At 48.0% G+C, this 13,469-nt stretch overlaps 1 protein-coding gene across 4 annotated transcripts in view; it reads left to right on the forward strand.

Annotated features, from left to right (window-relative positions):
- Nucleotides 1–13,469, forward strand: part of ZNF740 (zinc finger protein 740) — a 75,995-nt gene that overhangs the window by 36,801 nt on the left and 25,725 nt on the right. For 3 of the 4 annotated variants that reach the window (XM_073546176.1, XM_073546178.1, XM_073546177.1), the window contains one exon: nucleotides 2,697–2,773. In XM_073546176.1, coding sequence (XP_073402277.1) covers nucleotides 2,697–2,773 — 77 coding nt within the window. Of the gene's footprint in view, nucleotides 1–2,696; nucleotides 2,774–3,674; nucleotides 5,606–13,469 lie in introns of those variants that run through there. The other variant, XM_073546179.1, reaches the window with a different exon arrangement.

The raw sequence follows: 13,469 nt of genomic DNA on the forward strand, positions 1-13,469 counted from the left end.
AAAAGTAGAATAGTTGATGCCAAACAAATCAAATGCAGTAAAAAAATACAACAAACGTTCGGTAGAGTGAGACCACATAATAAAGGCCAGAGGCGTAACTTGGGGGGCAGCCGGGGCATGTGCCCTGGGCGCAGTCGGGCCGCAGTTTATCCCCTTGCGGCTGCATTCTGCCGCCCCCCGGACTGAGAGTCAGCTGCTCTGTGTACCGAATGTCAAGCTGAAAGGCGGCACAGAGGAAGCTGCAGTGCGCCGGCTCCCAGTGATCAATTGTACTCGCATCTTACAGATGTGAGTACAACTGAAGCTCTGACCGCCGGGCCACAGACACCAGCAGTGTGATCAGAACTGAATTCTGGCCCTGGGTGCCGGAAAACCTAGATACACCTCTGAAAAAGGCAAATATAAAACTCCAACATACCTATCGCTTCATCCCACTGACATGGTGCAAACCCCAACCCCTATTTTGGTGTAAACCTTCAGGGTTGCACCGAAAGGCTCATTGGGGCTGGTGCCATTCCAGAAGGAGGAAGCTATGGGTATGGTGGGGTTTTAGATATGCCTTTATTATTTGGTCTCAGTCTATTGAATCTGCGTTCTATTTTTTTTACTGCATTATATATATATATATATATATATATATATATATATATATATATATATATATATATATATATACACACACACACACACACACACACACACACACACACACACACACACACACACACACACACACCTCTGGCAAAAATTAAAGAGAATCTGTCACCCTTTTTTTCGGCTTGCAGCTGCCGGCATAGACATCGGGGGCTTATCTACAGCATTCTGTAATGCTGTAGATAAGCCTCCGATGTAACCTGAAAGAGAAGAAAAATACGTTATATTATACTCACTGGGGTGGGCGGTCCGGTCCGGTGGGAGTTGCAGTCCGGTCCGACGCCTCCCTTCTTCATGCGATGACGTCCTCTTCTCCCGTCCTGTAATGGCTGCGGCGCAAGCGCACTGCTCTGCGCTGTTGAGGGCAGAGTAGAATTCTGCAGTGCGCAGGCACCGGACCTCTCCTGACGCCTGCGCACTGCAGGACTCTGCTCTGCCCTCAACAGGGCAGAGCAGTGCGCTTGCGCCGCAGCCATTACAGGACGGGAGAAGAGGACTTCGCAACGCATGAAGAAGGGAGGCACCGGACCGGACCGCCCACCCCCGGTGAGTATAATATAACGTGTTTTTCTTCTTTCAGGTTACATCGAGGCTTATCTACAGCATTACAGACTGCTTTAGATAAGCCCCCGATGTCTATGCTGGCAACCGCAAGCCGAAAAAAAGGGTGACCGATTCCCTTTAAGAGACCACTTTCAAGTGTTCAGTTTGTCTGATTTTTCTCTTTTTATAGGTATATTTTTGAGTAAAATGTAAATTGTTCTTTTAGTCTATAAACTTCTGACAACATGCCTCCGAATTTCCAAGCAATAAATTTTGTGTTTTTTTTCTGACAAAGAAAAATGGTCAAAATAAAAATAACAAAAAACAAACAGTGCTTTCAGACCTCAAATAATGCAAAGAAAACAAGTTCATAATCATTTAGAAACAACAATACTAATGTTTTAACTCGGGAAGAGTTCAGAAATCAATATTTTGTGGAGTAACCATGATTTTTAATCACAGCTTTCATGCATCTTGGCATGCTTTCCACCAGTCTTTCACACTGCTTCTGACGCAAAAATTAAAGCAGTTCTTCTTTGTTGATGGCTTGTGACTATCAGTCTTCCTCTTGATTACATTCCAGAGGTTTTCAATAGGGTTCAGGTCTGAAGAATGGGCTGCCCATGACAGGGTTTTGATGTGGTGGTCTCTTAATTTTTTTCCAGAGCTGTATATATGTAATTTACTATTTTAATATACTTGGCTTTTATCAGTTGTATGTATCAGCTCAATAAAATGTATATTAATGTGCTCCATTCTTTGCAGGATTTTCTGGTTTCCCCTGTGTTTTCAGCCTATATCACGCTTGGGTTTGGTGCTATTATAATTTATTAAATTATTTTATATGGCTGCACCAACCACTTGATAGCTGCCAGTTGTATAGGGAGAGGATGCAGGAGAACATGTCGTGCTGCAGCTTCATGACAGCCGTGGTGTCGGTGCTGAACTGGTAATTTTCGTCAATGAAACCTGTGAAATTGAGGAATATAAAGGAAAATGTAGAATACAGAAGAGAGAAGTGTGTGCTGCTTATCTGCCCATGTAGTTTCTGCTGGTTTATCTATGTTGTTCCCAAATTTGATGCAAAGTGAGTTACAAGTGATGGTATTGTTGATAATACATCTTACAATCAAATCAATGTGAACCTACTGAATGTTTAGCTTGGAAAATTCTCCAGATTGTGTGTTGTGCCTATAGACTTTTATGAACCAACAGTATACTGAAAGAGCCCTTTTGTAATGTAATGCCTCGTCAGTGTGCTTTGCTATACAGCACTTGTTCCTCAATTTTAATTCAAAATTGTAATAAAAAAAGGTACTTTTGACCGTGCTCTTCACTTTGTGCCTTATACGTCTGTCGTGGTTTAGACCTAGGAGTGCATGCACCAAACGGTCCCGTTGAACGTAGCGGACGATTGTGATGTGAGCCTAGCTCGCTTACTGATACGTTGTTTTTGATGAGGTCCTTTTTGCTGATCCTTTGCAGTTTTTGTTTTCTAGGCCTTTTCACGAACAGACAGACTTCTGAAACATAAGAGGATGTGCCAGGGCTGCCACACCAAAATTGCTGAAACAGAGTATGTGTTGTAGCTTATGAATGTGTTTGGGACGTCCTGTAATCTCTACATGCAGATTATGTTCTTTTACTCAGGACGTGAATATTCTCAGTCATGTTTTTATTATTTCAGCATCTGAAAAAAAAAAAAAGTACTGACCGGCACGGGACTGGTAACAGGATGACTTTTATATAAAGCTCACCACTTCCGGCTCAGAATTGTGCACAGTGACGTTTCCTAGGCTCAGATTATTATGATCCATAAACTATATAATTGTGTATATGTAGAAATGTATATCTATGTAGAGCGGCTCTAACAGAGCACCCCTGATTGTCCATACACTTTTTGGTAAGCTGTTATAGCAGTGATGGATTGATATTTAGTTGTCTACCCAACAAGGCCGGGGTCACAATGCGTTATGGCAGTCCGTTAGACGGACTGCATTATAACGCGGTGTAACGCAGTCCGCTAACGCTGCCAGTGACCCCCTTTATTCGGCGCATCGTGACGCATGCCGTAAAGCTGCATGTGTTCGCGATGTGCCGTCATTCAGTGACGGAGCCTCGGAAGCAGGCTGCAGCGTCTGAGGCTCCGTCACCCCTAGCACAGATGAATCATCTGCGCTAGCGGGTATAGCTATACTGTTAACCAGTCCGTCAACGCTATGCGTTGAACGGGCTGGTTAAACGCAATATGAACCTAGCCTAAGGGTGCTGGTTGTGTGCAGCGCCTCTCCAATAAGATGGTACAAAATTTCTGCATTACTAGAAATTACCTAAAATATTCCTTGGTTCATCCACTTTTGGAGCGGGAGCTACTGACTTTCCTTTTATTGGGAATGTGTCCCCTACCAATGAACTATGGTATAAATTAAGTTTTTATTTTAAATATTATTTAAAGGGTTATTCTCATCTTTCTTAAGGAGCGCACTGGTCTTCAGCTTCTTGTCAGAAGGCGTCACATCCCTGAAGATTGACGGTCTGGCCGGTATTATAGCTCAGCTTCTGGCCCAAACTTTGTGCTCTCCCATTCTGTATGCAGCTTTTCCTCTGAAGCTGTGGAGGAGCTTAGTGCCTCCATCCTCTGTGTGTAAAGCAATGCAAAGTATTAGAAGAGCTGCAGTTTAGAGGAGATGGCCCCTTGCGTTACCTGTACAGAAAGCACAACCATTCTACAGTTAAAAATGTATCCGTAATCAGTAAGAAAATACAGATGATCCAGTCCCTTTAAACCCTGTGTAGCCTGCTGACCTGTTGCAGATGTGCCATGGCAGCATGGCTTTGCCGGCAGCCATCCTGTTTTAGGTTTGCATTGCTCCTATTGAGGGGGATTCAGCCAATTAGTGGATCTTGGGAAACCCTTTTAGTTTAACTCTGGGCTCATTACAGAAAATTGTAAGGTGCTTTCTATAGAGCCAGAGCTATCCTTACCATTGTAGTGAATTGAGTTGCAGTACCACAAGCAACCTATAAACGAGTGGTGCTGTGTTTGTTTTTTTATTTTTTTATTAGATAATGCAGCCATTTTTTTTTTTTTTTTTTTTTTTTTTTTTTTATGTCCAATCCCATCAAACACTGGTTTCTGGTCTGTCTTATTTCTTTTATCACTGTATGGCTTTCACAGGATGTAGTAAAAAAAAAAATGAATGGAAATGTTTGTACTAATACTAATTGTGGAAATCCTCTTGTAGTCACTAGCACAATTATTTTAACTAACGGAGAAAATGCTTTATACTGTTTTGTCCTTTGCGTCCTCCCCATGCGTTTCAACCTTGTGTCATTGTACCACCCTTTATTGTGTTACTATATTTTTATAAGAGTTTTATTGTAGAAAGTTCGTTACATTTAATAGTTTTGTTTTTTTTATCGTCTGATCATTTCAATTATTTTTTTTGTAGCAGTAGGCAGCAGAATCGTGATGAAGAAAATATGAGTAATTAATTGTTCAGAGTGTTATTACTTTCCGGTCACAGATCTTCCTTCACATTTTGTTGATTTTGGGGTTGATCTTTTGGTTTGCTGGAAGTTTGGGCTATTTGTAGCTTTTCACTAGATGCCATGATGAAACCGGTCTTGCAGATGGTGATCTCGTCACTTACAGTCAGCAATGTTCCACTTTGGCACCCTCAGCCTAATACTTGGTTGCACAACCTTTAGCCAAAAACAGGATTTTTTGGGTTGCTTACCGTAAAATCTGTTTCTCGGAGCCTTCATTGGGGGACACAGAGACCATGGGTGTATGCTGCTGCCACTAGGAGGCTGACACTATGCACAAAAATAGGTTAGCTCCTCCTCCGCAGTGTACACCCCACCGACCGGCATTCTCTGCATAGTGTCAGCCTCCTAGTGGCAGCAGCATACACCCAAGGTCTCTGTGTCCCCCAATGAAGGCTCCGAGAAACAGATTTTACGGTAAGCAACCCAAAAATCCTGTTTTTTCAAGTTCTGATTTTTCTTTGGTTACAAGGAGCTTTTTCCCATTTGGTTTGGCACGATCCCCAATAAGAAGTTTTCTAGAAATATGAGTAACTTTTACAGAATTTGTTGGGCAGAAGAAGAGAAAGAAGAGCGTTTTTGAGTCTGGGAAGAGTAGCGGTCATTGCATTTGCTGCTTGTGCTGCCAGTTTGTATTAGTAAATGGAGGATATATTGCCCGCATTATTTGTGGGGTGCCTTATTTGTAGGTGACGTGCACCTTTTTCGGGTTTTGATTGTTTCAGAGTGAAAGGTTCAACTGACAAGTTACCTTGGTATCAGGACCCTTTCCAGAACCGATTTCTTCCCTTTATTCTACCATAGTAGGTGGATGAATGGAGTTATGGTCCGAGACAGATTGTTTCTATAATTGAATGTATCTGATAATGTTCTGCTAAATTCAACGTCACTCAGAACATGTTATCTTTCTACTTTTAAAGTCGCCGCCCCACCATTAAATAGATTAATTGTATAGATAATAAAAATGCAATTTACATGCTGTTAATGTGATCAGTCCCTCTCCCGCATATAAGGACCTAGCGTGGTGATGCCCCATCTACTGCAGGCCACCATATACATGCCCTGACAAGTAGGACAGAATATATTACAATACTGTGCAAAAGTTTTAGGAAGGTATGGAAAAATGTTGCAATGTAAGAATGCTTAAAAAAAAAAAAAGTTTTAATAGCTTATTTTTATCAATTAAAATGCAAAGTGAATGAAAAAGATGTCAACTCAAATCAATATTTGGTGTGATCATGCTTGGCCTTCAAAACGGCATCAGTTCATCAGTTCAGTTCATCAAGCAGACAACTTTTGAAGACACTCGTCAGGGAGGTGGTACCAAACATCTTGGAGAGCTAAGCACAGATCTTCTGTGGATGTAGACTTGTACAATCCTTCTCTCTTCATGTAGTCCCAGATGACTCAATGTTGCGATCAGGTCTCTGTGAGGCCATATCTTCACTCCTGTGACTCCTTGTTCTCCTTTACCCTGAAGATAATTCTTAGTCTGAGCTGCTCTCCTGCTCACATGATCTCTGGATAGCATTCCCTGACTTCCTGTGATGTCACGTCATAATCTCCCTGAGATCAGTTCTCTGGAAACATATGGGCGGGCATCATTTGTCATGTGGTTGGGTGGGGCTCCATTCAGCAGAGCTGTCACTGCTCCTGTGCATGCTCCTGCTAACCCAGCTCTTCCTTGTATATCACCATGCGAGGAAAGATGAATGGCACTCACCGGTCAGGATATGAAACTTTATTGAAGAATCTTCAGTGGGAGAATGGGAACGGGGTGCATGAGTGACGACGGCCGTTTCGCACACAGACACGCTTCATGTGACCCATAGAAGCGCGTCTGTGCGTGAAACGGCCGTCGTCACTCCTGCACCCCGTTCCCATTCTTCCGTTGAAATGTAGTCAGAAGGGAGCAGTGGGTCCAGAAAAGGAAGTGTTGGCTGTCCTAGGACACAGGAAGTGAAGCATGAAACGTTCATAACAAATATATATGAATATTTAGGTGTATCATGCTTTTATTCATTTATGACAAAAACAGTAACTGAGTTAGGGTAGTGGACAGCCTCTTTAATGATATTGACTTGGGTCTATGTCTTGTTGCGGAATAAATTTGGATCCATCAGACTGCTCTCTGATGGTGTTCCATGATGGACAAGTATCTACCTGTATCTCTCAGCATTGAGGGCGCCACTAACCCTGACCAAATTCCCAACTCCATTTGCTGAAATGCTGTCTTGAACTTGCAAACAACCTCCACCATGCTTCACCGTTGCCTGTAGAGACTGATTTTTGTACCGCTCTCCAGCCTTTCCGTGAACAAACTGCCTTCTCTTACAGCCATATATTTCAATTTTTGAGTGCTCAGTCCAGAGCACACCCTGCCCTTTTTTGCACTCTGGATCTTAGGTTTCTGTGCATAGTTGAGTCACTTGGCCTTGTTTCCATTTTGAAGGGATGATGGTTTTTCTCTGCAATCTCTGAACATTAGTTCGGTGTCACTGGGTTCCACTTATTGAATTTAGTTCTGAGCTGATGACACTGCTGGACATTTGATTTTGAAGGGAAGTAAGCATGATTTGTCTCTATCTGCTGCACTGAGTGCCCTTGGCTCTTCACTGCTTCTATAGCCCTTAACATTGCCCATTTCGTCCTGCTTCAGAAAGAGCTTGAAATATTTTTGTTACCCAGTCTACTTTAAAATCTTTGCCTGGGAAATACCTTGCTTATGCAGTATAACTACCCTGTGTCTTGTTGCTGTGCTCAAGCGTGCCATGGTGTATGGCCTCCTACATCAAGATTCTTTCCCAACCTCACCTTTTGTAGCTGAGATTTGCTGTTCCTCACCCAACTTAAAGCCTCAACACAGCTGTTTCATTTAATGACACTGCTTCAACCTTCATTTGAAAGTGTTAATCATTATCACCTGTTTGGTGGAATTAGTTACTCATACGCTTGACTGTAAGGGCCCCGTCACACATAGCGATCTCGCTAGCGAGATCGCTGCTGAGTCACAAGTTTTGTGACACAACAGCGATCTCGCCAGCGAGATCGCTGTGTGTGACAGCGATCAGCGACCGGCCCCCCCTGCCGGTATCGCTGATCGCTGCAAGAAACCTCTGGACATTTTATTCGTTGCTGATCTCCTGCTGGCCAGCACGCATCACTGCGTGTGACAGGCGGGAGACCAGCTGGTAATTAACGTACACATCGGGTATCCAAGGGATGCGCGTCCTTTGGATACCTGATGTGTACGTTACCAGCGAGTTACAGGTGCCGCCGCCTCACGCTGGGGACCAGGAGCCCACGGAGTGTGTACCTTAAGTTTCCCGCCAACGCCGCCTCACACTGGGGACCAGGAGCCCACGGAGTGTGTACCTTAAGTTTCCCGCCAACGCCGCCTCACGCTGGGGACCAGGAGCCCACGGAGTGTGTACCTTAAGTTTCCCGCCAACGCCGCCTCACACTGGGGACCAGGAGGCAGCAGGGCGCCGCCAGGAGAGGCCGGGGATGCAGGCGCGTCCTCTGCTGGTGGAGGACTGGAACAGCAGGCACACTTGTCCTCTGCTCCCGGGCTCGCGCCTCACCTCGGCATACTGATCGCTGGTGAAGCTGTCTGTGTGACAGCTCACCAGCGATCACATAGTGACTTACCAGCGATCCTGACACGTTGATATCGTTGTCGGGATCGCTGATAAGTCGCTATGTGTGACTCCAGCTTAATCCTACAAAATCCCAGACTTTGTACATAAAAGAATTGATGTTGTTTCGACTGCAGAGAATAGGCACACACCAGACAGTCACCTTATTTTTCTCAATCAATAAAATGCAAATTATTAACATTTCTATTACTCTGTCGCCTTATTGGGGGACACAGAACCGTGGGTGTTATGCTGCTGTCCACTAGGAGGCGACACTATGCATAATCTGAAAAAGATTAACTTTGGCTCCTCCTCTGCAGTATACACCCCTGGACGGCGTCAGCCTTCTCCAGTTTTTGCTTAGTGTCGCAAGGAGGCACACCTTTTTTTCTTTTTTTCCTTTCGTCGGAACAGATGAAGAAAAGTGGGTCTCCAGCGAGACTCCCGGCATGGCTCCTTCCTTGGCCCCCTTTTTAGGGGTGCCCAGTTGAAGTAGAGATGGCGGTCCCCCATGTCGCTCCTTCCCCAGTCCCTCGGGTACTGGTCCGAAGTTGAGACCCCCCCCTCCTTCCCCAACCCCCTTCAGGGTCTGGGTTGAGGTTGAGGCAAGGATGAAGACCCCCTGACGGTGACAGACGCACCCTCCCTAATCCCCCGCAGGGGGCATTAGGTTGAGACGCTGCAGGTAGGGTCGGAGTACAGACAGCATTCTGCACCAGGGACCCCAGCCCAGCTGTGGGATCCTGCTGGGGCCGGGGGAGGGTGCAGGCAGACGTGGCACAGCAGAGACAGGGCTTTCTGCGCCCCTGCCTCTGCAGCAGCAGTGGCTCCATGGCGCTCCAGGGACCCCCCACACAGGAACCGCTAGCACTGCTGCCCCCACCGCTAGCCAGTCGCCCATTCTGGGGGGGTCCGGTGCAAATCCGACCCCCTCCCGGACTACCGCGCCGCTCTGGAGCCCTCCTGGGCATCAGGCCTCTAATTTAGACCGCGGCTTCGGCCTAGTCGAAGCCGCCGCCTTTTCCCCGCCCCCCGGCCCGCCCCTGGCACGCCCCCCCGGATGACGAAAATGACACTGCAGTGTCATAGAAGGGGCGGATCGAGGCAGGAAGGGCGCGCTTTTACATGGCCCAGCGCGCCCTTTTCCAGCTCTCCGCCCCCTTCCCTCTCCACCTCAGAATCCGGTGGCCATCTTGCTGCACCTGGAGGAAGGCAGCACAGAGTCTCCGGGGGGCACAGGACATGGGGCTTATCAGCGCTGGACCTAAGGGGAGCACCGGTGGGGTAAGATCACAGCTGGGTCCTTGGTACTCAGCTGTGAATTCCTATAACCTATAGCGCTCTCCTACTCCTTTTTCCTCTGCGTAGATACCCCTGTAGGGTCTCTATTAATCAGCCTAGGTACTATGTCGGGCTCAAAGAAAAGAACCAGGCAAGACTGCTTTTATGCAGTCTGCACTCTCCCCAGCGGCAGCACGTATCCGCACTGCCGGGACTGTACCCAAAAAAAAAAAAAAAAAAAAACGGAGCAGAACCCCAAGAAGTCCCTACCAACGCTTCTGCGACCGCTACTGCGCTGGAATGGGCAACTCAGATGTCGCAGTCTATGACACAGTCTATAGATAACCTGACCTCCACATTACTGCAGGCTCTGCAGGGTATGTCTCGGCTATGAACGTTACCCAGCAAAGGGACGTCCGATCTCATGATCAGGGCGCTTCCGACAGTTCGAGGCGTAAGCGGACCCACAGGTCGCGTTCAGCTGTGTCCTCACATAGCAATAGGTCTTCCCCCTCCAGGGAAAGACACAGTGGCCTCAGGTCACCGAGGCCGTCCCCTGATAGAGAAGGACAATGCGGATCTCCACAATGATCCCAGACTACGGGAAACCTCCGCTCTAGTTCGCCCGCTAGGGAGCTCCTTAGCGATGCGCAGGACTCAGAGGGCATATGTGACTCCAATTCAGATAACGAAACAGAGAACGCTTTGCTCCCTAGTCCCCCTAGCAATACTGCGATAGTTGAGGATATCGTCTCTTCCATCCTTCGGGTGCTGGACATTTCAGATCCAACCCCGGAAGCACCAGAACACAACATTTCCTTTGAAAGTGTTCAGAAACCATTGAAGGTCTTCCCTAATCACCCGGAATTCCAAAAAATCCTTTCTAAGCATTTTTCGCAGCCTGAGAAAAAATTCGCCAATCGCAAGTATTTGGAAGCAAAATACCCCTTTCCACAGAAAGACACCAAGGATTGGACAGATCCGCCTGAAGTGGACCCTCCAGTCTCTGGGCTGGCAGCACAAACGCTTCTCTCGCTGCCGGACAGATCAACCCTCAAGGACACAGCAGACAAACAAGTCGAACGCATGGCTCGTTCAATCTTTGAAGCGGCAGGTGCCTCTTTGGCTCCCGCATTTGCTTTAGTCTGGGCAGCCAAGGCCATCATGGCTTGGGCTGCTCTATTGCAAAAGGGCCTTTAAGCTTCAAATCCTCAGATGGCGGACCAGGCGGTGCAAATTGCAGTGGTGGCAGATTACATGGTCCTTGCAGCGTTGGACTCTGCAAGAGGAATAGCGGGAATAGCATCAAACGCCATTACAATCCGGCGTATTCTCTGGCTAAGAGAATGGAAAGCGGATGCGGCCTCAAAAAAGTCCCTAACAAATCTCCCGTACTTCAGTGGCCGTCTTTTCGGTGAAAAGCTGGATACAATGATATCCAATGCTACCGGGGGCAAAAGTACTTCCCTCCCTCAACTAAGACCAAAACGCACGTTTAAAAGGCGTAATCAATCTCGTTTCCGATCCTTTCGGAATTCTTCGGGCTGGTCCGTCTCACGCCCAGCACAAAACCGTAATCGTTCCCCCCGCAGGGACAACACACGGCGGCACAGAGGCCGGACAGGAACTGGCAATCAAAGGCAAGCCAGGCAAAACCTAAAGGAGGAAAACCTCAGACTTTTCCCTCGTCCTGACTCATGCCCTCTCGAAGACACCCCACTTGTTGGCGGACGACTGCTACTCTTTCAGCAGGTCTGGCTGCCTATTACAGAAGACAAGTGGGTCAAGGAAATAGTGTCTTCAGGATACAAAATCGAGTTTACTACCAGCCCACCGCACAGGTTTTTTTCCATCTGTCCCTCCAAAATCCCCGCTCAAAGCTCAGGCCTTCCGTCAAGCGGTTTCTTCCCTCCTGCGAGCAGGAGTCATAGTGCCAGTCCCAGCAGAAGAGCGCTTCCGAGGGTTCTACTCCAACCTGTTCGTGGTGCCCAAGAAGGGAGGCAGCGTCCGACCCATACTAGACCTCAAGCAACTCAACAAGTACGTTCGAGTTCGTCACTTCCGCATGGAATCCCTCCGGTCAATCGTTGCGTCTATGGAAAAAGGAGAATATCTTGCCTCCATAGACATACAGGACGCATACCTGCATATACCAATTGCTCCCTCCCATCAGAGGTTTCTCAGATTCGCAATCAACCAAGACCATTATCAGTTTGTGGCCCTCCCGTTCGGTCTGGCCACGGCCCCCAGAACATTTACAAAGGTCATGGCAGCTACCATGGATGTTCTGCACTCCAGAGGCATAGTAGTCGTTCCATACCTGGACGACCTTCTCATCAAGGCCTCCACCCTCAAGGACGGCGAGGTCAACGTCTCGATCACGATCGACACTCTGACGCGCCTGGGATGGTTAGTCAATTTACAGAAGTCCTCGACTACCCCGAGTCAGTCTCTGACCTTCCTGGGGATGCTATTCGACACCTCCAAGGGTCTGGTGATCCTCCCCAGGGACAAGGCACTGGCTCTCCGTCTGGGAGTTCACACACTCCTCCGCAAGTCCCCCAGATCTCTCCGGTATACCATGAGAGTACTTGGCAGGATGGCAGCAGCAATGGAGGCGGTACCATTTGCCCAGCTTCACCTCAGACTCCTTCAACTGGCCATCCTCAAGTCCTGGGACAGAAATCCGTTCTCCCTCGACAGGGAGTTCCGGTTATCAGCAAACACCAGGAGGTCCCTGCACGGGTGGCTCAAGCCAACCTCGCTTGCAAGGGGAAAATCCTTTCCGGTCAATGGAAGGTTTTGACCACCGACGCAAGCCTTATGGGTTGGGGCGCGGTGCACCTACATCACAGAGCGCAAGGCAGGTGGTCACCAAGGGAATCGACCATGCCCATCAACATCCTGGAAATTCGGGCCATCTTCCTGGCGTTGCAAGCCTTCCATCACTTGCTGGCAGACTTTCATATCAGAGTACAGTCGGACAATGCCACGGCAGTGGCATACGTGAACCATCAAGGCGGCACCCGCAGCATCCAGGCGATGACCGAAGTAAAGCGTATCCTACAGTGGGCGGAGGATGCAAGGTCGGTACTCTCCGCGGTCCACATTCCGGGCGTGGACAACTGGGAAGCCGACTATCTCAGCCGACAAGGAATGGACTCGGGGGAATGGTCTCTCCATCCCGAAGTCTTCGGTCAGATCTGTCATCGTTGGGGGACCCCGGACGTGGATCTGATGGCATCCCATCTCAATGCCAAGGTTCCCAATTTCATGGCCAGAACGCGCGATTCGCGATCGCTCGGAGCAGATGCCCTGGTTCAGGACTGGACCCAGTTCCAGCTTCTGTACATTTTTCCACCCCTCCCCCTGATCTCCAGAGTCCTGAGGAAGATCAAACAAGAGGGTGTTCCCACCATTCTGATCGCTCCAGACTGGCCCAGGCGTACATGGTACGCCGACGTCGTGCAACTCACAGCAGACGCTCCCTGGCGTCTCCCCACACGTCCCGACCTCCTGTCACAAGGCCCGTTCTTCCACCAGAACTCAGGGGCTCTCAAATTGACGGAGTGGCCATTGAGACCTGGGTTTTGACCCAAGCAGGTTTTTCACCGGACGTTGTTAAAACCATGATCAGGGCTCGAAAGCCAACTTCAGCCAGGATTTACTATCGTACCTGGAAGGTTTTTCTTCACATGGTGCGACTCTCGTGGGCAGATTCCACTTCCCTATTCTCTTCCAAAGGCCCTCGGGTTCCTTCAGTCAGGCCTGGACGCCGGGCTATCCCTGGGCTCGCTGAAGAGC

This window comes from Dendrobates tinctorius, unplaced genomic scaffold, assembly GCF_039654945.1.
Source record: "Dendrobates tinctorius isolate UK_male_01 unplaced genomic scaffold, ASM3965494v1 ptg000145l, whole genome shotgun sequence".
Classification (NCBI taxonomy): Eukaryota; Metazoa; Chordata; class Amphibia; order Anura; family Dendrobatidae; genus Dendrobates; species Dendrobates tinctorius.